At 33.4% G+C, this 22,091-nt stretch overlaps 2 protein-coding genes across 2 annotated transcripts; both read left to right on the plus strand.

The window, feature by feature from the left end:
• The first annotated feature begins 25 nt into the window (after positions 1–25).
• LOC126706267 (uncharacterized) lies at positions 26–5,769 on the plus strand. The gene is made up of 6 exons (XM_050405661.1): positions 26–506; positions 1,201–1,436; positions 1,516–1,774; positions 4,665–4,844; positions 4,957–5,112; positions 5,317–5,769. The coding sequence occupies exons 1-6, from the start codon at positions 477–479 to the stop codon at positions 5,488–5,490; spliced, it is 1,035 nt and encodes a 344-aa protein (XP_050261618.1). The 5' UTR covers positions 26–476; the 3' UTR covers positions 5,491–5,769.
• Positions 5,770–12,226: 6,457 nt separating this feature from the next.
• Positions 12,227–18,912, plus strand: LOC126706266 (polyadenylate-binding protein RBP47-like). The gene is made up of 6 exons (XM_050405660.1): positions 12,227–12,857; positions 14,313–14,781; positions 16,906–16,988; positions 17,066–17,196; positions 18,120–18,216; positions 18,442–18,912. Exons 1-6 carry the CDS (start codon positions 12,390–12,392, stop codon positions 18,571–18,573), a joined length of 1,380 nt encoding a protein of 459 aa, XP_050261617.1. The 5' UTR covers positions 12,227–12,389; the 3' UTR covers positions 18,574–18,912.
• The last annotated feature ends 3,179 nt before the right edge of the window (positions 18,913–22,091 follow it).

A 22,091-nucleotide genomic window follows, 5' to 3' on the forward strand; every position in this document is an offset into this window, starting at 1 on the left:
ATATATGATCAAAATCCAATTCATTCAGTCATTCAATAGTTTCCAAATTCCACCGCATGTGTTTTGAGTTTGAGTTGTAGCCGTACACCAAATACAACTTATAGTTGCGCAAAATCTGTTTGTGAAAATCCCTGAACCAAAAAAACCAAAAAATTTAGGAAACAAAAACACAAACATAAGCAAAACACAAAACACAAAAAACAAGAAAAACCACAAAGTTAAATAAACAGAAGAGAGCCGGTGAGCGTGTGCAACGGTCGAAGCATCTAATCATTTTGTTCTTCACGAGAAAAAGCATCAAAACGGCCTTTTCTTCCTCTTTCTCTCTCTTCTTCCTTTTTCTTTTTTATGGCTTAAAATTATGAGAGAGAAAAAAAGCTAAAAGAAAAACAATAAAATAAAAGGGTAAGAAAGAAACTAAGAAAGAACTGCCCCAAATGCCTTTTCTTCCGCTTCCTTTTTGATCTTCAAAAACAATGGCTGACGATCTCTGTTCCTTCACCAAGGTCTGTGAAATTTCTTTCTTCTTTTTAACATTATTTTTTTGTCTCTATTTTTTATTTTTTATTTTTCGGGGTGGTAAATTGCAAGTGGGTTTGGTTTTTAGTTAATTTGTGATTAGAGGATTCTTGGTATAAGATTCTCTTTTTTTTTTTTTTTTTTCTGATAATTTTTTAATGAATTTTCTGATTCATGTGTTGAAGGAACATTTTTGGGTCTAACATTTTTAATGAATAATTTTTTAGTCTAACATTTTTATTTTGCTTTCTTTGCTATGTTTTTTTTTTTTTTTTTTTTTCAATATGTTGCAGCTGAAGCAAACCGAGGTTTCCTTTTTGAAAGTATATTCAGATTGATATAAAAAAAAATGGAAATGGAGTCATATTATTGTATAAATTTTTGTCTGCTTTAACGAATTGTGCTTTTAGTATGGCATTAATTTTCTTCTTTGTACGGAATCAATGGGTCTTGTTCTAGCTCAATCATGTTAAATTATCAATCCTAGGCATTATTTATTTAGACCCATATCATGTATTCTTGTTATGAACCTATTTTGAACATCTGGGTAGCTCAATCAGGTGGGGTTATGAATTTCGGCTTTTTTTGGAGCCAATTTAGTAGATTCTCATATCATTGTGTGTGTGTGTGTGTGTGAGTGAGTATATGCTTTTTTAACATTAGTTAGTTCATACATTACAGGATGTATTTATCACAAAGGCACCAAAAAAATCTCCGTTGGTGTTGAGGATGATTGTCTTGGTCTTTGCAATGGTATGTGGTGTGTATATATGCTCAATTTGTGTAAAGCAAATTAGCACACGCAGCAAGGCCGGATTTCTGAATATCCCAGTGATCCAAAAGGCGTGTCCAGAACCTAATATTGAACCATGGGAGATTCCTTATGTGCACTACCCTAAACCTAAAACTTATAGCAGGTAATTATTTGTTTCTTTAAATTGAATTAAGGTTTTAATTGCAATTCACTGATAGAAATTTTTGTGTGTGCATATTTAGGGCTGAATGTGCATGTAATCCTGTGAGATATTTCGCCATTTTGTCAATGCAGAGATCCGGAAGTGGATGGTTTGAGACATTGTTAAACAATCATACTAACGTAAGCTCTAATGGGGAGATTTTCTCTGTTAAAGTTAGGAGGAGTAATATTTCAACAATCGTTGAGACTTTAGATAAAATCTATAATCTAGATTGGCTCAGTAGTGCTTCAAAGAATGAATGCACAGCTGCGGTTGGCTTAAAGTGGATGCTTAATCAGGTGAGTGCCATCTCATGCATACTTATTTATGTATATTTTCTGCAATTTAGAAGTGCACTAATGTTTTGGGTGATAGCCATAGCATGCATATATATACATCTCTTCCTATATATCAGATGCATTTTTAGATGCTAATTTTCTTCTCCCTCATGATATAGGAAGTTATTGGCTTAGCTTTACTTTTAGCTCATTAGCACAACAATATGGGTTCATCCCCCATTGTGCTTTAATATATTGTAACTGCTATGAAGATTTCTGTAAACATTGTAATGTCATTAGTCATTTAAAGAAGATAGTTTTATTGTAAATTTTCACAATTGGTTTGCACCAAAGTTAATTGTGGTCATGGAAAGTGATATGATCTCCAGCTAACTTATAAAAGAAAGAGAATAAAATTTTCACACGAATGTAACGCATGGTGCTTTTAGGGTAAAGAGCTTAGCATGGTTAAGCTGAAATATCTATTCCTGAAGTCCTTGTATGAGTGGACTTTGTTGCAAATTTCAGTTGAGGGGTTCCTTTATTATTTGGCCTCCTTGAATGTTTCATAGATTTTGTTTCTCTTTTCTTGCTTATTTTTTCTTTCTTCCTTGTCCTAGTGTGTCCGCTGTATACAGCTAGTGTATTGGGTGACATTTTTTTATAATAAACTAGTTACCTATATATATATGTATAGAGAGAGAGAGAGAGAGAGAGAGAGAGAGAGAGAGAATAAGTTCATTTATTGAAAAATTGTCTTCAAATTTCATAAGGGTAACTAGCAACTCAAATCTCTATAGTTCAAACCCACTTTAACCCATGAACGTCCTGTTTCTTCAAACCTTGAGTCATTGTTCCTTCAACAAAAAATTTTACACTGGCTGCCAGCTCCTTTGCTTAGTTGATCTTTCTGGAGGAAGAGGGTCGCCCTACCTCGTCATAATATCTCTGTCCTTAAGATGCATTTTCAGCTGTGTGTGAGGTCATGACCAGTTGAGCTGCCTTCTATAGTTTATCCCATTAATCATATGTTGAAAACTCTATTAGGATATTCTTGAAGAGGATCAGCCTGCCTTGACTGTTATTTAAAAAAGAGAGCCTTCTGATGTGTTAAATTTACTGATTTTCATTTTATCTTGATAATATTAAACAACCCACCAGCCCTCCCCCCCCCCCCCCCCCCCCCCCCACACACACACACACCTTGATCCCTAAGATGCGTTTCAGTTGTGATGCAAGATTTTGAGCTGGATTTTCTCCTTTTTTTGGGTCATTGTGCTGAATATTCTAATTTTGAGCTGTTAGATTTTTAGCTGAATACTTTAGAAGCATGCTCTTGAAGAAGGTCCACTTGTAATTACAAAGCAAGAAATACTCTAATATTTCTTGTTGGAATATTTTGTATTCTGGCTATAAATAGTTTTCCCCCCTCTTTGAGGTTCTTTTTGGAGCAATCAAATCATTGCTCAATAATTGGAATATAGTTCATTTATTGGAAAAGATGGAGCCTAAATGAAGCGGGACAAGTGGTGTTGCTTCTGAATAGTGTAGTAAAGAAGGAAAATACAGCTAATTTTTTAATATCTCTTTGCCTGTCTGGGTTTCAGTCTTGTGGGTTTAGAGCTCATGAGGACCACTTTTGCTAAGGAACACTACAGTAGATTCAAACAAGTGGAGTATCTGCCATAAAGGATTAAGGATTTAAATTGGTCAATAATGATGCAGACTTAGATTCTTCTAATCTTATTGTGTCACTATTCCGTGAAGAGACAATTGTCAGCAATGAATAAAACTAGAAGTGGGATTGCAAGTGCTTCAATGTATTATTTCTCTTGATGAAGCTTTTTTTTAAATCAGAATTTGGAAGTGGATCTTTCAGGCATATAGTGACTAGCAGCATCCCCAATAAGGTTGCTAAGTTGACTAAAAAGTCAATTTAGCAACCTATTCCCTAAAAATGTTTATGAAGCAAAGAAGTATACCCAAAACAAATTGAGTTTGAGCTACAGTGAGCTGCTAGAGATAGCAGCTCTCTGTAGCTTACACTTAAAACAACCAAAAAAAAAAAAAAAAGGGTTTTTTAATGTGGGGTGTTAAGAAAAAAAATAGTATTTTAATGTGTTGATGGTTGTGGTTGTTGTTTATTGTGTTGGATATATTATTTTATTATGTTATTTATATTATTTTAATGTGATGAATGTTAAAATAAAACCTCTGATGTTGGGTGTAGTATAAAGTGGGATATTAAAATAGATAAAGTAGTGATTTGAGTTGCTAAAAGCTATATATTTTTTAGCAACATTACTGTGGATGCTCAACAGAGTAAAAGTTGAAACATCCTTAACACAAGAGAAAGGGGATTGGGAGGATAGGACAGCACTACCCATTATTCCTTATCCAACAAGTGGAGTTAAAGCACCCGTTATAACTTTGAAGTTAGACTCAATTTGACTAACATAGTAACTTACTAGCATTCTACAATCCTTTGTCCCAGAAGGTAATTTTTTTTTCCAATAATGTAATAAATTTGGTTGTGTAAGGCATTTGCTATAGTATAATTACAAAACAAGCTCAATTTTGTGTACATTCAAGATCTTAGTTATACCCCAATTAAAGTAGCTTCTCACTGGTGTTAGTGAAAGAGAATCTAAGAAATCAGTTAGTCTTCCAGATCTTGTAGGGTCTCAGTATTTTTTCAGAGCTATTGCTTTGGAGTAAGGTTCCAATGTAATTGCTTTTCTTTTGACATGTATGTATGTGTGTTTTTGTGTGCTGTACTGGCTGAGTTTCATTCTGCTGACTAACATTTGGCCTGGGTAGGCATTTCTTTGCATAAGTTCACAAGACTCTGTGCAATGTTATTCTATTCTGTTTTACCATAGAGTTAATGTATACTACTATATTGTTTCAGGGTCTCATGCAGCATCATACAGAAATAGTAGAGTACTTCAATACTCGGGGGGTTTCAATTATATTTCTCTTCCGAAGGAATCTACTGCGTAGGATGATTTCAGTTCTGGCAAATTTGTATGATCGAGATGCTAAGCTATTAAATGGGACCCACAAGTCTCATGTGCATTCCCCTCATGAGGTCTCTCTCTCTCTCTCTTGCTCTCTCTCAAGGCTTTCAACATCAATTTTTTTCTTTTTTTAATTGTATATCCGTATGTAAAATCTTCTACTTATAAGAGAAATGGCTTCAGGCAGACATACTTGCAAAATACAAGCCCACAATCAATGCAACATTGCTGATACCCAATCTGAAGCAAGTAGAAGAGACTACTGCCAAAGCTTTGGAGTACTTCAATAGCACTCGGCACATCATCCTATACTATGAAGATGTAGTAAAAAACCGCACTGTAAGTCCAACTGATTGAACACACAGCTGCTTTTCCTGTACTGTTTCTGACAGTGTATGCATTATGAAATTCTATTTATTACTCTAAAATCAGGTTTAACGTTTGAACTCAAACCACCCCCCCCCCCCCCCAAAAAAAAAAAAGAAAATGAAAAAAAAGAGTAGAAGAAACCCTCTAAAGTTTGATATTTTTACATGTTTGCAGAAGTTAACAGACGTTCAAGATTTCTTGAAGGTTCCACGTAGGGAATTAAAGAGTCGGCAGGTGAAGATACACAAAGGTTCTCTTTCTCAACAGGTTGAGAATTGGGATGATCTCAAAAAGGTGATCAACGGAACTCATTATGAAAGTTTCCTCCAAGCAGATTATCGAAAGTAAAGCAAGGATTGTGTATATAACATGCTCCATTCTCTCTTTCTTCACTCACTCACTCACTCACTTCTCTCTCTCTTTTCTTTTTTCTTTAGATTTTTGCCACAGGAGCCAACAGGACATTTGTCCTGTTGAAATTTTGGCTGTGGCACTTGTGTTGTGCCTTCGACTTATTTGATTTTTACCCCTCCTACTAATATTCTATTGATTCTTTTTTATCCTCCCTTTTTGGATGAAATTTGTTGTATTTCAGCTGATCAAGAAAGAAAAATGCAGTTTCACTGAGTTACTTGTCTCCATATACACTTCTATAATTTTTTTTTTTTTTTTTGGTGGCAAGTAAATTTGAAGATGAGAGATTTGACAAATTGACAAGACTCAAATTTCAGGTTTCGTTTAGAGCATTCCCATCAAACATTCTAAAAAATTTAACATTTATCATCTCAAAAACCAATTTTAGAACCTATAACACATCACTTTACAATATCCTTTACATCAAAACTTTTATTTTTTTAACAATTCACTTAAATATTTTTTTCTTTATCATTATATATTATTTTTTATTCATCTATCTGTGTCTTTGTCTCCTCTGTGTCTCTCTTTCTCAACCTAGTGCCGCCGGCCACCATATCCACACACCATATCACAACCACCACATCCACCCACCATCATTGCCACCAGCTAGATCTACCATAACCACAAACAACAGCAGAGGAAAAAAAAAAAAAAAAAAAACACTTCACATCTGCCCACTACATCCACATCCACCCATAACACAACCACCACATCCATCCACCATTGTCGCCACCAGCCACTAGCTAGATCCGCCGCAACCACAAATAACAGCAACCAAAAAAAAAAAAAAATTAGACCTAGACCCACTACCTCCACAACCTAGAACCAAACCCAGACCCACTACATCTGCCTCACTCACCTCTCCAATGAGATCAACAGCCACACCACCATCCACCCACCACATCCTCTCGCTCAACCACATCCTCTATATATTAAAATAATATTTACTACACATTAAAATAATATATTTACCCAAAACCCAGCAAATATACAAATGCATAGCCTGTGGTAATCGCCACCACCTAAGAACCAATAGCCACCGCTACAACCACCGCCACAGCAACAACTACCACTACAACCACAATCACCAGATCCTCTAACAAATTCCAAATCCAAAAACCTCAACAAAATATAAATAAAAAACTCAAAATCTTCAACAAAACCCCAACCCAACAGATTAATCAATGACCAAACTCAACCAACTGTTAGCGGCGAGATCAGCGACAAGAGCTATAGAGGACGACGAGCAAAGATCGACGACTGCCCCTGGGCGAGCAGAGCTTCAGATTGGCGAGCAGAGGTTCAGATTGGCGAGCTTAATCGGCGAGCTCTGCTTCAGATCGAAATCGCCTTCTTCTTCGTGACAGGAAAAGAAAGAGAGAGAGAGAGAGAGAGAGGTGCAAAGACGATAATATCGAAATGCAGAGAGAGAGGAAGAGAGTGAGAGATAAAAAAAAAAATGAAAGTGAGAAAGAAATAGGGAGCAACGGAGAGATGGAGACCAGAGAGGAGAGAGAGAGAGAGAGTTGTGTTGCAGACAGAGAGAGATATGTGTTGGGAGGAGAGAGAAAAGTAAATAAAATAATCAAAAAAATTATAGCATTTCTATCCGTACGCTCTCAAGCATATTGTAGCATGTCTCATAATTTTGAGACATTTAGCACAACTCATGAGGGGCTGTTTTTGGTGTTTGGTGTGCCAAATGCCACCTAATGAGAATGCTCTTAAGAACTTATTGAAGAAAATTAATGTAATTTGGTTGCAACTCATAATTTTTTTTTTCTCCCTTTCTGAAAGCAAGTCATAATTGTTATTTGCAGTGGAGTTTATTAAAAAAAAAAAAAAAAACCACATGGACCATCTTTGAAGGCAAAGCAATATAGTATCATTTCAAAAGATCTACCAAGACAAAGGTTTGCTGCAATATTTGGTTATAAACTGATTACACATCATAAGGTAGTTACATGAAAGGTTGTCCTTGGCATTAGTTAATTACATGATTTTTAAAACAAATTTGGGCCTATTAAGGTTTGTAAATAATGCCATCCAAGCTATGTTGGTCTTTGTTTCTGCCATGTGAGGAATGTGGGTGCATGAACTCTAACAATACTTAGAGAGAGGAAAACAAAGATTCAGAATCCGCGTAATGAAGTTTTCAAAGGTCCAAAAGAGAGGGGACATTGACTAGTAAAACACGACAATTGGGGGGTCCAATTCCAAATGGGCATAAGTTGACTCGACCATGTTCATGAATCAGGACCGCTTTATTTACCAAAAAAAAAGAAAGAAAGAAAGAATCAGGACCTCTTTCTTCTTCTTTTCCTCTCTTTGGGTGAAGATGGAATGATAACGATCACACGTTTCCAGTTCAGGAAAGAACAAGTGTGCGTGGCAGCCGCACTCAATCTTAACTCTCATGAACAATATCTGTTTTAATATTCATTTTTTTTAATAAATACAATATTATTTTAATTTATAGCATTTACTTCATGATTTGAACCCCAGATATGGACTAATGTATTTATGAACATTGTCTCCAATTTTTTTTTAAAATACTAGTATATAATCATATATAGTTACTGATTTTAGCAACTTCATTCAATAAAATTACACTTTGGCCCCTTAAATAATATTGTTGATTATTTTAAGAGTAATGCTCAACTACAAACTTTTTTATAGTATTTTTACAACTATTGAGGTATCAAATTCTTACTGGTTTGCATATGAGCCCACCATTTACATTACTTTTTCACTTACTAATAACCATTTATAATAATAATAATAAAAAAATTGTAACTCTAGCATTTTTCTCCTTTCAAAACACCATAAAAAAATTAATAGATTTTGAAACAAAGTAATTTTGTCCTTATCAATTTAACAGTAGACACACAATACAAAAAACAAAAACAAAAGACTAAGAGTAATTATGTCCATATCACTTTCCCTCTCTATCATGAATCCAATCCCATCTCTCTTCTCTATATGAATATCTCTTGAATATGACTCTAAGAGTAAATTTTTTTTTTTTTTTTTGGAGAAATCCATCCAAACCATTCTTATTAAATTAGCATATGCAATCTGTCATGGTTAACAAGAGGAGAAACATTCACATGAATGTTCTCTATTTCTTATAAATTTATATTATGTGTGTGAGTGTGTGTTTGATATTAATCGTATACGTTATTTTTACTTTTTGTTATAATGTTATTTGTGTGAATTGATTAGTGTGAATGTGTGTGTATGGTATCAATGTAATATAACTTTATATAATTTAATAATTAGGAAATACATAAGGTTGTTACATGCATGAGTATTGTTATTATGTATGGTATCAATGTAATAGCTTACAAAACCAAAAGCTTCCAACAAATGGGTCGAACCTGAGGTTAAGTACCCACAATTTCAAAATATAAAAACTTATAGAAGATAATTGTAAAACTTCATACATTTGCATTTTCTCTTTTTGTTGATATTAAGATTCAATTTTTTTTTTAATATTAGATTCTGTTTGATTTAAGTTTCTTAATAACCCCTAAAAAAAAATGTTCATAAAACCACCACTAATAACAAAAGTCTTTTAATTTAAGTGGTATTTCCAATTTTCCAATAGATACATCCGTGATTCTGAATCACCATCGTAATCCATAGAACTCATGTCGGTTTAAGAGAGAAGCTACATGAGAGCTGTGAGCAACACCTTCCACAATGATTGGTTTGTATTTTTGGTCTCTTTGTCAACAAGGTATATCACATCATATTCGAGTAATCGCCTAGGAATTTTCACTACAACTAACCCACGTGAAAATTGAGTATCAACTATCAACTACATAATCTCGAGTTTTAATTGAAAAAGACAATTGGGAAATGTTCTCAACTGGGTCAAATGAGCTAGCTGGTAGGCGGTGACGCGGTGTCAGCGGCAGCTGTGGCCTGCCCTATTCGTGGGTTTGAAAGGGGACTCAATCAAATAACACCCATTGATATCTACTTTCACTGTACAACACTCAATTTTGAGTCTAAACCCAAACTTGATGGTTGCAAATCGAGTTTTGTTGCATGATAAATTTAAAATTCTTAAAGTCCTCAGACAAAGTATAGTGGAAGTTATAACTGGATGTTCAGAAAACATTTATAAAATTTGTATTACACATTGAGAAAAATATAATAACTCAATAAGTACCTTTAATTTACTATATATTTATATATTTTTTTATTATTATTCAAAATGTGTGCCTTTATTTTTTTTTTCATTCATCTTGGAAAAGTGATATTTCTATAAATTTTTTATTTATTTATAAAAGTTAAAAAGATTTTTTTTTTCGAGGAATAGAAAGATATTTCTATACTTTATATATATATAAAAAAAAGAATATAGAATTTAGAATATTCAAAAAAATTCAAAAGAAAAATTTGCGAACCGAAAAAAAAAAAGCAATTATAATTTAGAACCTCCTCCCTCTTGTCGGCACACGATGACTTTTGCTTAATTTACCACAAACAAAAAGAAAACGATGACTTTGGATTCTGATAGATGGCTCACTCACTTTTTTATATTTTGGTCAAACCTTAATCAATATGTGATCATGTTTAAAGAAGTTTGGATTTTGGACAATTGGAACTTCTACCAAAAGAAGAAGAATATATGTCACTAAATTATATGTCCACTCTCATGATTCCAAAGCAAGCCGGAAGATCTCTAATTTAAATTCAGATGCCTTGAATTGATCCTTTTGATCCTTAAGTTTTTGATTTGAGCTCTGACTACACTTCAGTTTGGTTTTCAAAAATACTTAATGTGGCTCTTATGTATAATCTATATAAATTCGAAGACATTTAACTATTAATTGACTTCATAAGATTCTATCGTATAAGCTTTTGAAGCCTCACAATTTTATAACTGAAAATGTTTAAGTTTTGAATGACCTCATAATATTGTGCCATATAAGCATTTGAAGTTTCATAATCTTATATGCCATTATTTTAATATATATTTTTAATTGAATTTAAATCATATTCTATATTTATACTCACCATTGATTCTCAATATATATATATATAAACTCTCCACTAAAATTTTGACATATCATATATTTCTTTAGATTGTATAATATATAATTCTATATACAAACACAATCATAATGAATACACCTATTCTAATAACTATCGTAATTATTATATTTCAATATTTTATATTTTAAAAAAAAATCATATTATGTTACTTTCCCATACATTGTAAGGGTATCTAATTAATTTACAATCTAAAGGTAGGAGAAAAGATAAAACTAATTCAACTATTAGTCAAAATTAAAGTTTGAAACTCATCTACTTAACCTCTTTTGGTTAGAGATGAATTAAAATTAAATTATTCTTTATATCTAATCCCTCCATTAAATTATTTCCCCACAATAAAAATAAATAATAAATAATGCCACAATTACCCATTAATAACTATTGTAATTAATGAATTTCATATTTAAAAAAAAAAAACTAATAATAACCACTTTAATTATCAAATTTCATATTTAGAAAAAAAAAAATAAAAGAAGAAAATATAAATTTTATATTTTGTTAAACTTTTTCGTACATTATATTAGTTATAACCGATTAGTGAATTAGGAAAATGAAAACTTGCTTGTTTGTATTTTTTCGGAGAATGCTCCTGGAATATTGTTACTTATGATTTTGATTCTCACTCAATTAATGAAATTAATTATCTTTCACCAAAAAAAAAAAAGGCACTCTCAATTCTTCTCAAACCATTTGTAATGATTTTCTTAAAAGAAAAAAAAATTTAAATCACTATTTTGACATTAGAAAAATAAGAGATAAATTCACTTTCTAAATATTTCTCTCTCTTCTATTAAATTCAAGAAAATTTTTTTTTATAAGAATAATACTAGAAATATAAACTATTTTACAAAATTTTTTACAAACTGCTGATGTGGTGAATGATTATTAGTAAATAAAAAAAGTGATATTAATGGGTTGCCTACATCAGCAGTTTGTAAAAATGTTGTAAAATAGTTTGTGATAGTAACATTACTCTTATTATAATTGCTTAATAAATTTTTTTTGACTGAAAGAGGTAAAATAAATTATTATTAATACAAACATTTTTGTTTTTATTATCATACATATTAAAGAAGTTTAAAGAAACTAATAATAATGTGAAAGATTAGATAAGTATTAACCGTTAAGATAACATCAAATTCTACATTTCTTAACATTAAATTTACAACATAACATAAATGATTCAACATAATTTAATAAGATTAAAGAACAGTTCTCACTTCTCACAAGTCATAACCAAATAAACAGTTTTTATTTTAATAATGATGATTAGATACAACCACTGTATTTTAAAATGAAAAACGAAATGAAAACTTATGAATAGTACAAAACAAACACACTCACACAAACCCTACAAATGAAAATTTTCATGTAATACTTATAAATGTAAGGTAAAAAAATCCAAGTGGGCAAAGCCAGAATTGAATCTAGACCGTCCATTGATTGGTGGGACACACAAAAAATGAGGGACCCACAAGTCACGGACGGTAATGATGTAATCTGACGTTGTAACCGAGGGTCCAAAGTTTCGAAGTTATGGAACCCCTCAAGACTCCAAAGACTCAGATCCGCCGCCTCCTTTTTAAACCCATCATAAACCATTTCACAACTCCTCTTTTGGTCTCTCTCTCTCTTTCTCTCTCTCTCTCTGTCTCTGTGTCTCTCTCTCTCACAGACCCAAAAAACCAAAACTTTAACAAAGAGGGAGAGAGAAACCAAACCCAAATCCCACAAAACCTGAAACTTTGAGCAAAACCCATATGGCTCAACAACAGACCAATGGTTCTGCTGATATAAATACACAGCCACAGCAGCAACAACAGCAGCCACAACAACAGCCACAGCCACAACAACAGCAGCATCAACAGCAGTGGATGCAGCAGCAGCAGCATCAGCAGCAACAATGGATGGCTATGCAGTATCCGGCGGTGGCGATGGCGATGATGCAGCAACATCAGCAGCAGCAAATGATGATGTACAATTACATGCCTTATGCTACTGCAGCTGCTCATCCTTATCATCATCAGCATCAGCAACAACAGCAAGTTCATGTTCAACAACAACACCATCAGAATCAGAATCAGGGTCAGAAGTATCAGAATCAGAAACAACAGCAACAGCAGCAGCAGCTGGGGTCCACTGAAGAGGCCAAAACTATTTGGATCGGCGACCTACACCATTGGATGGATGAAACTTACCTCCACACCTGCTTTTCTCATACTTCTGAGGTCTTTTCTATCTCTAAATATATTTATTTTTTGTTTTTTGGTTTGATTGGAAATTTGAGATAATTTATGCATTTTAGAGTAATGGGTTGTCGGAGATTATGACTTTGGATAGAATAGAATGGTGAAAAAGCAAAACAAACAATACATGTGGTCGACGTTGACTAGTCTGTTGAGGATCTATAGCCAACCCCAGAATTTGGGAGTAAGGTTTTTGGTTGTTGTTGGTGGTGGTGCGGAGAATTACGTGCTGTATGTTATATGTTTGAGAGTTCAAGTTGTGGGTCTTAATTGATTATAAGTTATGGGGTATTTGAATGAACCCTTTTAAGGGTTTTTGTAGAACTTGAAAGCAGAAATGATTATTATGGAATGGATTCAATACTTGTTAAATCGTGTTAACCTTTTTGTGAAAGATTTAAATGGTATTGAAACCTAATGTTGAGGATTGTGAAGAGATGCAACACTTAACGATTCAGTTTATGTTACATGCTTATAATATTATGCTTGTATATTCTAGTATTGAGTATTTGGAATTTGCATGTATTATGTTGCTGCTTAAATTTTGAATGAATACAGAAGAGGGTTTTACAAAACTTGTGCACTTTGCCATTTTGATTTTTTGAAGAGAGAATTGGATAGTGTGCAATTTTACTTCTACCTTGCTACATTTTAGTGACTGACGATATTAATAAATGGTTGCACGGATTCAGCTTTAATCATATTTGACAATATTCAGTGCGAATTGACTTGTTTACCAAACTTCTTAAGTGAATGTGCAAAAAATTACCTTATCTCCCAGTACACTAGCCCCTAACACAATCGACATATCCATCCTGTTAATGTTCTTTGGATTTCTTCCAACAATTTGTTATTGGGCAACAATTCCCCTTGGTTGGCACATCAAATGTTAACATGATCTTTATTTTTTATTTTTGGATTCCTTACAACAGTGCAAATTGGCTTTGTTTACTTTGCAATTGTGTAGATGGTTAGCAATGTGTTAACTAATGGCCACCATCTTGTTGATGGTGGCTTAGAGTTGCAGGGTAAAATGTTAGTTCTTTATTGTTTTCGTTTCGGCATCTAAAGTGATTTTAATGCATCTTGAAATCTCACTTTATTTTAGTAATTAGCCTCCAAATTCTATTTTCTTGGGGGAGATTGCTTCAGACTTGATAGCTTATGATTGCATCTGAGTATGGTTTGCATTTAATATGCTCAATTGACATGTTATAATGTACAACATTTATCTTGTTAGAAACCATAGTTTTCAATCGTTACCAATGTCATTTGTAGTATGTGTAGGGAATTGACTCATCTCTCTCCCTCTCTCTCTTTCTCTCTCTCTCTCTCTCTCTCTCATACACACACACACATCTTAATTTCAATGAGATGAATTTCCATCACTCCTCACAATGCTATTGCTTTCTAACTTTGGTGCTACAAAATATGCAGGTCTCCTCAGCAAAGGTCATACGCAATAAGCAAACTGGTCAATCAGAGGGATATGGTTTTGTTGAGTTCTATTCTCATGAAACCGCTGAGAAAATTCTGCAGAGCTATAACGGTACAGTTATGCCAAATACAGAGCAGCCCTTCCGTCTAAACTGGGCAACCTTTAGCGCTGGTGATAAACGATCAGAGGCTGGATCTGATCTATCCATATTTGTAGGGGATTTGGCAACAGATGTAACTGATACTATATTGCAGGAAACCTTTGCTTCTAGATATCCATCTGTTAAAGGAGCAAAAGTGGTTTTTGATTCCAACACTGGTCGATCAAAAGGTTATGGTTTTGTTCGGTTTGGTGATGAAAATGAGAGGTCAAGGGCTATTACTGAAATGAACGGCATGTATTGTTCAAGTAGGCCAATGCGTGTAGGTGTTGCAACTCCCAAGAAATCATCTGGATACTCTTCACAAGGTACCTTGTAAACCTCCCATCTGTTACTGGTGCTTGTAAAACTTTTATGTTCAGGTCAGACTTCAATATTGATCACCAATGGCTTCATTGTTGATTACTATAGTACTTCTGCTTATTCCAGACATTTAAGTTCCAACATGGTGAATTGTAAAGTTATATTTGATATATGAGTCAATATTCTCTTTCAATTGGTTTTAATATTCTAATTTGCTTGTTGCATAAATGCGAACAACCCTCTGCCCCCCCACCCCCAACACACACACACACACACAAAGAAAGAAACACTGAAAACAGGAAAAAGGAAGAAAAGAGAAAGGAGGGGGGGGGGGGGGGGGGATGACAAAGCATTTGTTTATTTTGTGTCACCTTACTCCAGCTGCTCCTGCTTTTAAATCTCTACTGCATTCCCACTATATGTTTTGTTGTTTACTTGAGGAATTTATGTGCTAGTTGGTCTTCCTTTTCATTAATGTTTTCTATTGTTCTATAATGTGAGGCAACCACGACATGGCTGTAGATTGGAGGCACAGAGGGAATTGGAAGGGATTATGAGTTTTGTCATCATTCTTCAAACTAACATGTGGGTGTCCTGCCAAGAGCCTTGTAGCTCAATGGCATTCAGTGGTCTCCTTTGTGAGAACCTGGGTTCAAATCTCCCCTCCTTCACTTGTGACAATTAATAAAAAAACAACCATATGGGTGTCCTCCCTAAAAAATAACAACATAGGGGGTGTTCTCCCTTAAAAAATATATATGTATGCTGCCAAGAGCCTTTATTACTGATAGCATTTCTTTTCCTCATTGACTTACTGCAATAACAACAACAATGCTACCATTACACTGCACTGCTTTAAGGTTTAAAAATGCCTCTAACAGTTCTCCACTTTGAACAAAGTTCTTTCTTTACCAGCAGTTGTCATTACTCAAATGATTTAGCAGCTGTCATTTTATATTATATATAAAAGACAACACACCTAGTAGATCTTGAACCCATCTTTCTTATAAGAGGAGGAGGTTCCATTTGACCTAGAGCTCCTTGAATATTAAATCTTTAGATTTTATTTTTTTATTTATTAGTTTTTATTTATTTATTTTTTTTAATTTTTTTTTGTGATAAGTCTTTCATATCTTTTAACTTTATGTGAGCATTTACCAAACTTTGAATTCAACTGCTTTGTTCATCTTCCTAGTCTACTTCACCTCATCTCCTTGTTTTATGTTTTCACCTATTCCTTATGGAACTACTTCCTGTATGCTAACCTATGCTAACACTACCGTTCCTTAACAAATTGGCTGTGGCTGATACAATGTCTACCACTTGTATAGTATGTAGAATAAAATTCTCCTGTGCTATCTACCCAACCTTCCTTATTGGAGGAGGAGGTTCCATTTTTGAGCTAGAGCTCATTGACTCTTTTATATTTTTGACTTTACATAAAGACTTATCTAACTTCGAATGCAAATGCTTTCCTTATATGCCTAATCTTCTACACACTTGATATCCTTGTTTTCTGTTTCTTTTACCTATTCTTTATGGAACTACTTATATTCTTTCCTTTCATGCTTTCCTTCTATTCTTTCTGAATGCTAACCTATGCTAACAAATAACCATTCCTCAACAACATGGCACTGGCGGTGGCTGATACAATATCTATCCCTTCTATAGTATCTAGAAAAAATTCTCCTGTGCTACTGATAGTGTTGAGTGCCTCATGTTCTTGTTCAGTCTAAGGGGGATTAATAATATTTTTTGAAATCATTTAGATTTAACTACTAGGCCTTGTCATGTTCAAATTAAAATTGTCTTCCAAAGGTGTTATTATTTTATGCTTCTGATCTGGAACTTTACAAATGACTACCTTCATGTTTGTTAATTCATTGTGTGGCTACATTTTCTTTCTCTTTTTTTCCCCTCTCCAGACATGTCTATGTTGTGTTATTTATCAATGGGATCCTACCATAGGTCAACATGTGCTTATGTTGTATTTTCTTGTTTGTTGACATTATAGCTGTTTATTTAGTTAACTGTAACTCACAAAGATTATCTTTCAAAGGTAGTGCATTCCATATCTTACTCTTGAATTTTTTTTTATTTAAAAATCTTATTCTATTTTCTTTGAATAGCTGTGGTTTTGGCTGGTGGGCATGCATCAAATGGTGTTATCACCCAAGGCTCCCAATCTGATGGCGAGTCAACTAACACAACCGTGAGTCCATTTTTGACTCTTCTATGTGAACTGTAATGAACCACATTTGTATATTTTTAACCCATGTTTTATTGTAGATATTTGTTGGAGGGCTAGACTCTGATGTCACTGATGAAGATCTTAGGCAGCCATTTTCTCAGTTCGGTGAGATTGTCTCTGTGAAAATACCAATTAAAAAAGGATGTGGGTTTGTGCAATTTGCTAACAGGTGCTCTTTCAGCTTTCTTTAAGTTATTACACCATCTTACTAATAATTAGTCTTGTTAAAATTGTGCTTCGGCACACTAAGTGGCAAGGAGCCCCAAACTGCTTAAGAAAAATGGATCTTGTGTTTTCACTGCAAGCAGCAGAAACACAAGATACCGCCTCCTGCTGAAGGGCTTTGCTTGCCTGAAGTGAAGCGCAATCACAGGCGTGCACTTTTTTTTTTTTTTTGGGGTGCTTTTACAAAAATTCCAAAGCACAAAAGATGATGCTTTTTCTAATTTGTTGGTCTAAACCTTAAAACCTAAAACAGTAGATCCTTGCTTAGAAGTCCTAATTTTTACTATTTTGGTGCTTCTTGCTACTTTCAGTTTGGTTATATTTTGATAAAACCATGTACTTCAATTTTGATAATTGCTATCATGGTTGTGTATATGTTGTAAAGTGCAAGAGAATTGTGTAACATATCATGTTTAAATTTTATATGATTAATTTATCTTGTTATCCATTGATAATATTTTGTAAATGTCCTAGAGACTATAAGAAATTGAAATAGCCTATAGTTATTTGAAATTTTGAATCTATAACCTTTGTGCAATAGCAGAATGCTCTAACCATTTGATATATGTTATGAATAATTTTATTAGAAGTAATACTACTTTACATTTTTTATTTATTTTGAAAAGTGTGCTTTAATTCAATTAAGCCCCACACTTGTGCATTGTGCTTTGTGCCTAGGCTTTAGGAGACCTTTGCACATAAGTGCATCTTGCACTTCTAATAATACTGCTAATGATAAATTTTAATTAATTTGATCAAATTATGTTCTGGGAGTGTGCTACAAAGTACGTATATACAAATTTAACATCTTTATATGTAACCTATGTTGCCATGTAATGACTCCCTTCTGTTTGTCTCTGGTCATAGGAAGAATGCTGAGGATGCAATGCAAAGCTTGAATGGGGCAGTCATTGGCAAGCAAACAGTTCGTCTTTCTTGGGGCCGCAGTCCAGCAAGCAAGCAGGTAATTTTTCTTAATATTTGTTCAAGTGTTTTTTATTGGTTGAATAATATCATGAGTTGTAGATACTTCACAGTATGACAGCATATGTATTCTTCAAATTCCCCCCCACACCCCCCCCCCCCCCCCCACCCTAAAAAATAAAATAAAATAAAATAAAATCTCTCTCCCTCATTTGTCTCTCTTCTGGAACCGAAATTTATTCATTTTTTTCTTAAAACTTGGCAGTGGAGAGATCACAGTAACCAGTGGAATGGGACACATAATGGAGGCCAAGGCTATGGTGGGTATGGATATGCTGTGCCACAGACTCAGGGTCTAGGCATGTATGCTACAGCTGCTGTTCATGGAGCATCCTAATAGGGCGGGTGTGGCTATTACCAACGACAGGTATTCTGATATCATGGGAGTGGTTTGTTATTTAGTAGTCAGACAAGATTGAAGTAGGATGGCTTAAGCTGCACTTCCTGTAGCTGGATTGAATTTTGATTTCTTGGTCTTGTTTTATGGTTGTATTAATACTTTATTTATGATTTTGGGTCTTTGTGGAAAGATAACTTGATGGATGGAACCCTTTTTTTTTTTTTTTTTTCTTTTCTTTTTGGGGAATATTTCAGAGTTAAACTCAGAGGGAGGGAAATTCCAAATGATTTCAAACACCTATTGGGTCGTCAGTAATGCAGCAGAGGTCTTCTGAAATCATTGTTTTTTCCTATATATTATTATTATTATTTTTAATTAATCAGCCTGAGAGTACATTAGTTCATAACTGTGAGGATCCTTAAACTGAATTTTGGTGATTTAGAGCCCCGTACATGTACTGCATGTCTTAACTCCATCTATTCAAAAATTAACTTTCTTCAATAAATTATGTTGGTCATTTTTAATTTATATAAGTAATGATAGAATTCATAAGTATGCTTTACTAGTGCTTGCGCAGTTCAAGTGTTTTGACCGGAGGGAAACTACATTGGCCTTAATTTTTTTGGTGGGTTTATGTAAACCGCTTTAGCTTTGTTGCATATAGAACCCTGGTTGCAACGTTAAATTCTTCACAATTGAAAGTATGATGAGAATATAAGATGAAATCATGGTGCTTAGAAGTCTGCCTAAACATGCTCAAGTAATTAGTCATGGCAGGCTGGATTTAAATTTGATATAGCTCACTGTCTAGAACGTTGTTACGGCAGCCTATGTTTTAATGGAGTGGAGCACAGATCTGACTTTCTCCTTGAATTTCTTTGTCTTGATGGGAAAACAGAGAAAACAAGTTTATTTTGTTTTCCTAACCTCACTTTGGTTGTCAACAAAGACCGAGTTCAATAATGGAAAATGTGGAACACTACGAGTCTGCCACCAAATCACTAAGTCAAGCAGGCAATTGTGTGGGGCATCATAGTAAACCTTCAATGCCTGAGTTTGAAGATGATGCATTCATGGTCATTGCTTCTGCACAGAACTTAAATAAGTTCCTCATTCATGAAAGAAAGTAGCACTTGCTCATTACTAGGTGAATGATGTTAGAGAGATACTATAAATTTTATTACATTGAGTTTACAAATTAGCGTGTCATCAGCAAAAATTAGTAACTCCAAACATTCATGTATTAGGTTGTTAAATCCCACCAATAATATTCATTACTAGAAATGCACGCATTTAGCATAGGAATTAGGAATTGAGTGCTTTTCTGGCATGTTGAGTTCGTTGAAATGGGTGTTTGATCTCTCTCACATGAAGAGAACCTGCATCAAGAATACCCTGGCGGTCTAAACAGGAATTTAATCAATGGGATATTTACTATTAATTATGATTGTACTTTGAAATTTACTTTCCTAATGCTAAATTAGAGAAGTCATGATAAGTATCTGCTCAGTTTTTAACCTTATTATTTATATGTAAATTGAGTACATAAAGTTGTCTTTGAAAAGGACCAAAATCATTCACCAAGACTTAAATGAAACACTGCTTTAATGATTGCATTCAAAATCATGAAGTTGATTCAAGATATTGTGAAATCCACAAAGTGGTCGTTTCTAGTGGTGGCTTCATAAATTTTTTTTTTGAGGATTGTCATTAAGAAACCTAAATTATACAAAATTTAATATAAAAAAAGAACTTCATATATTGACAAAAAAAATAAAATACACAAACACATGCATCTATGTAAAGTCTTACGTAACGAAACAGCTAAAAGTACTTCATACAAAAACTAACCGGGTACAAAAGATTTACAAACAAAGCCAATAATAAGATCATGAGTAAACTATCCTTTTCATTCAGTGTACGCCAACCCATTTCCATGACTTTATAAAGATTGTTTCCAAACGATGGATATAGTTGTGATAGCTAAAATTATTACTGGAGCAATATTGAAAAATTCAAATTAAAAGCATTTTTTAAAATTACTGTCATTTAATCGTCTTTTACTATTATAATTGAAAATAAAAATTCACAAAAATAAATAACAAATTCTATGCATATGTCATATGTATGACAATTTTACTTGTGTAAATGACATTTTTTTCCCACTTGTTTTTGGGATTGGAGAATGCAATGGATCAATGAGGTGAAAAAAGAGGGGTAAAAAAATAGAAATAAATATCAGTCACCAATCATCATGCCCTAAAAAGCTTTTTTTTTTTTTTTTTTGATGAACCCTGCCCTAAAAAGCTTATAAAAGAGGATTGAACATTTTTGTACAGTTGTGAAGGTAATCTGTTAAGACAACATTGCCATATTTACTTATGGTTTTGTAGACTCATCAAGGGTTATATAATAACTTTATGTTTAAATAGAGGGAGATGGGAAAGGGAAGATGAGAAGAGAAGGTGACCATAATGTACTAAATTTTAACATGTTTCAACCATTTCTCCATTTTCTCTCCTCTCCTCTCCTTTTAGTCTTTCACCATCACTCTTCATTCCAAACATACCCTAAAATTACAATTAGTATAAATTAATGCAACAAGAATATAAACGAGATAATGATATAATGATATAATGTCTTAGTATTTTTTAACAATAGTCAATCGCTATAAAATGTGTCTGAGTGTTTGTGAGGGCAACTTAAGGTTTGTAACGGTGAAATAATGTAGAAGCCTTGAAATTATTTTATACTTGATGTCTTTTCGAGATTTTTTTTAAAAAAATTCATATAGCTTTTGAAATCTGCATGCGTATGATGACAAAATGTTTAAAGAAATTTATCCGCTGTATTGACTTCAGATTAAAATGCATATCAATCAACACAACTGGTAAAATCTCTGATGGTTGAATAACAGATTTGGGGTTTAATCCCTGCCTACACCAAAAACTGATTGGTGTTTTGGTTTGATGATAAAGAGCTATCATCAGGAGTGGACGCCATAGGTTGAAATTCTCTAAAAAATAAAAAGATAATGTAAAATAAGATCCAATAATTTACTGTAATAAAAACAATGACATATATACTTATACATAAGATTGGGTGGGGGGTGGTTAAATTACTAGTTCTAATAGCAAGTCCAATAAGAAATAACCAAATTGAAATTTTTTTTTGCGTGTCTATGTTGTTTGGATTTCCACAAATTCCACCTTCCCCTTTGGCACTTTTTCTTTTCTCTCAATTGTAAGTTAAGTGAAATAATAACAACCACACTACTTGTTTTTGTTCTCATTTTTCTTAATGAAAAAGAAAAAAAAAAGTACAATTTTAAAGAACAATGATAGAAAGATGTGAATCAAAATAATTTACATATTTTATTACTCAATAAACTAAATACGACATATTGTAAACCCTCATTTTTTACATCTTCTAAATTCTAATAGCACTTAAGGTCTATTTGAAAATAACTTATTTAGCTAAAATTGAAAACTTTTTACTGAAAATACTGTAGATAA

The sequence above is a fragment of the Quercus robur genome, chromosome 11 (assembly GCF_932294415.1).
Source record: "Quercus robur chromosome 11, dhQueRobu3.1, whole genome shotgun sequence".
Classification (NCBI taxonomy): Eukaryota; Viridiplantae; Streptophyta; class Magnoliopsida; order Fagales; family Fagaceae; genus Quercus; species Quercus robur.

Excerpts from the sequence above, each read along its gene's own strand:
- LOC126706267 (XM_050405661.1), top strand. The coding sequence starts at position 477 with ATGGCTGACGATCTCTGTTCCTTCACCAAG. Across the intron at positions 507-1,200 it reads ATCTCTGTTCCTTCACCAAG|GATGTATTTATCACAAAGGC; the intron begins GTCTGTGAAATT and ends CATACATTACAG. Across the intron at positions 4,845-4,956 it reads ATGTGCATTCCCCTCATGAG|GCAGACATACTTGCAAAATA; the intron begins GTCTCTCTCTCT and ends AAATGGCTTCAG.
- LOC126706266 (XM_050405660.1), top strand. The coding sequence starts at position 12,390 with ATGGCTCAACAACAGACCAATGGTTCTGCTGATATAAATACACAGCCA. Across the intron at positions 12,858-14,312 it reads GCTTTTCTCATACTTCTGAG|GTCTCCTCAGCAAAGGTCAT; the intron begins GTCTTTTCTATC and ends CAAAATATGCAG. Across the intron at positions 18,217-18,441 it reads GCAGTCCAGCAAGCAAGCAG|TGGAGAGATCACAGTAACCA; the intron begins GTAATTTTTCTT and ends AAAACTTGGCAG.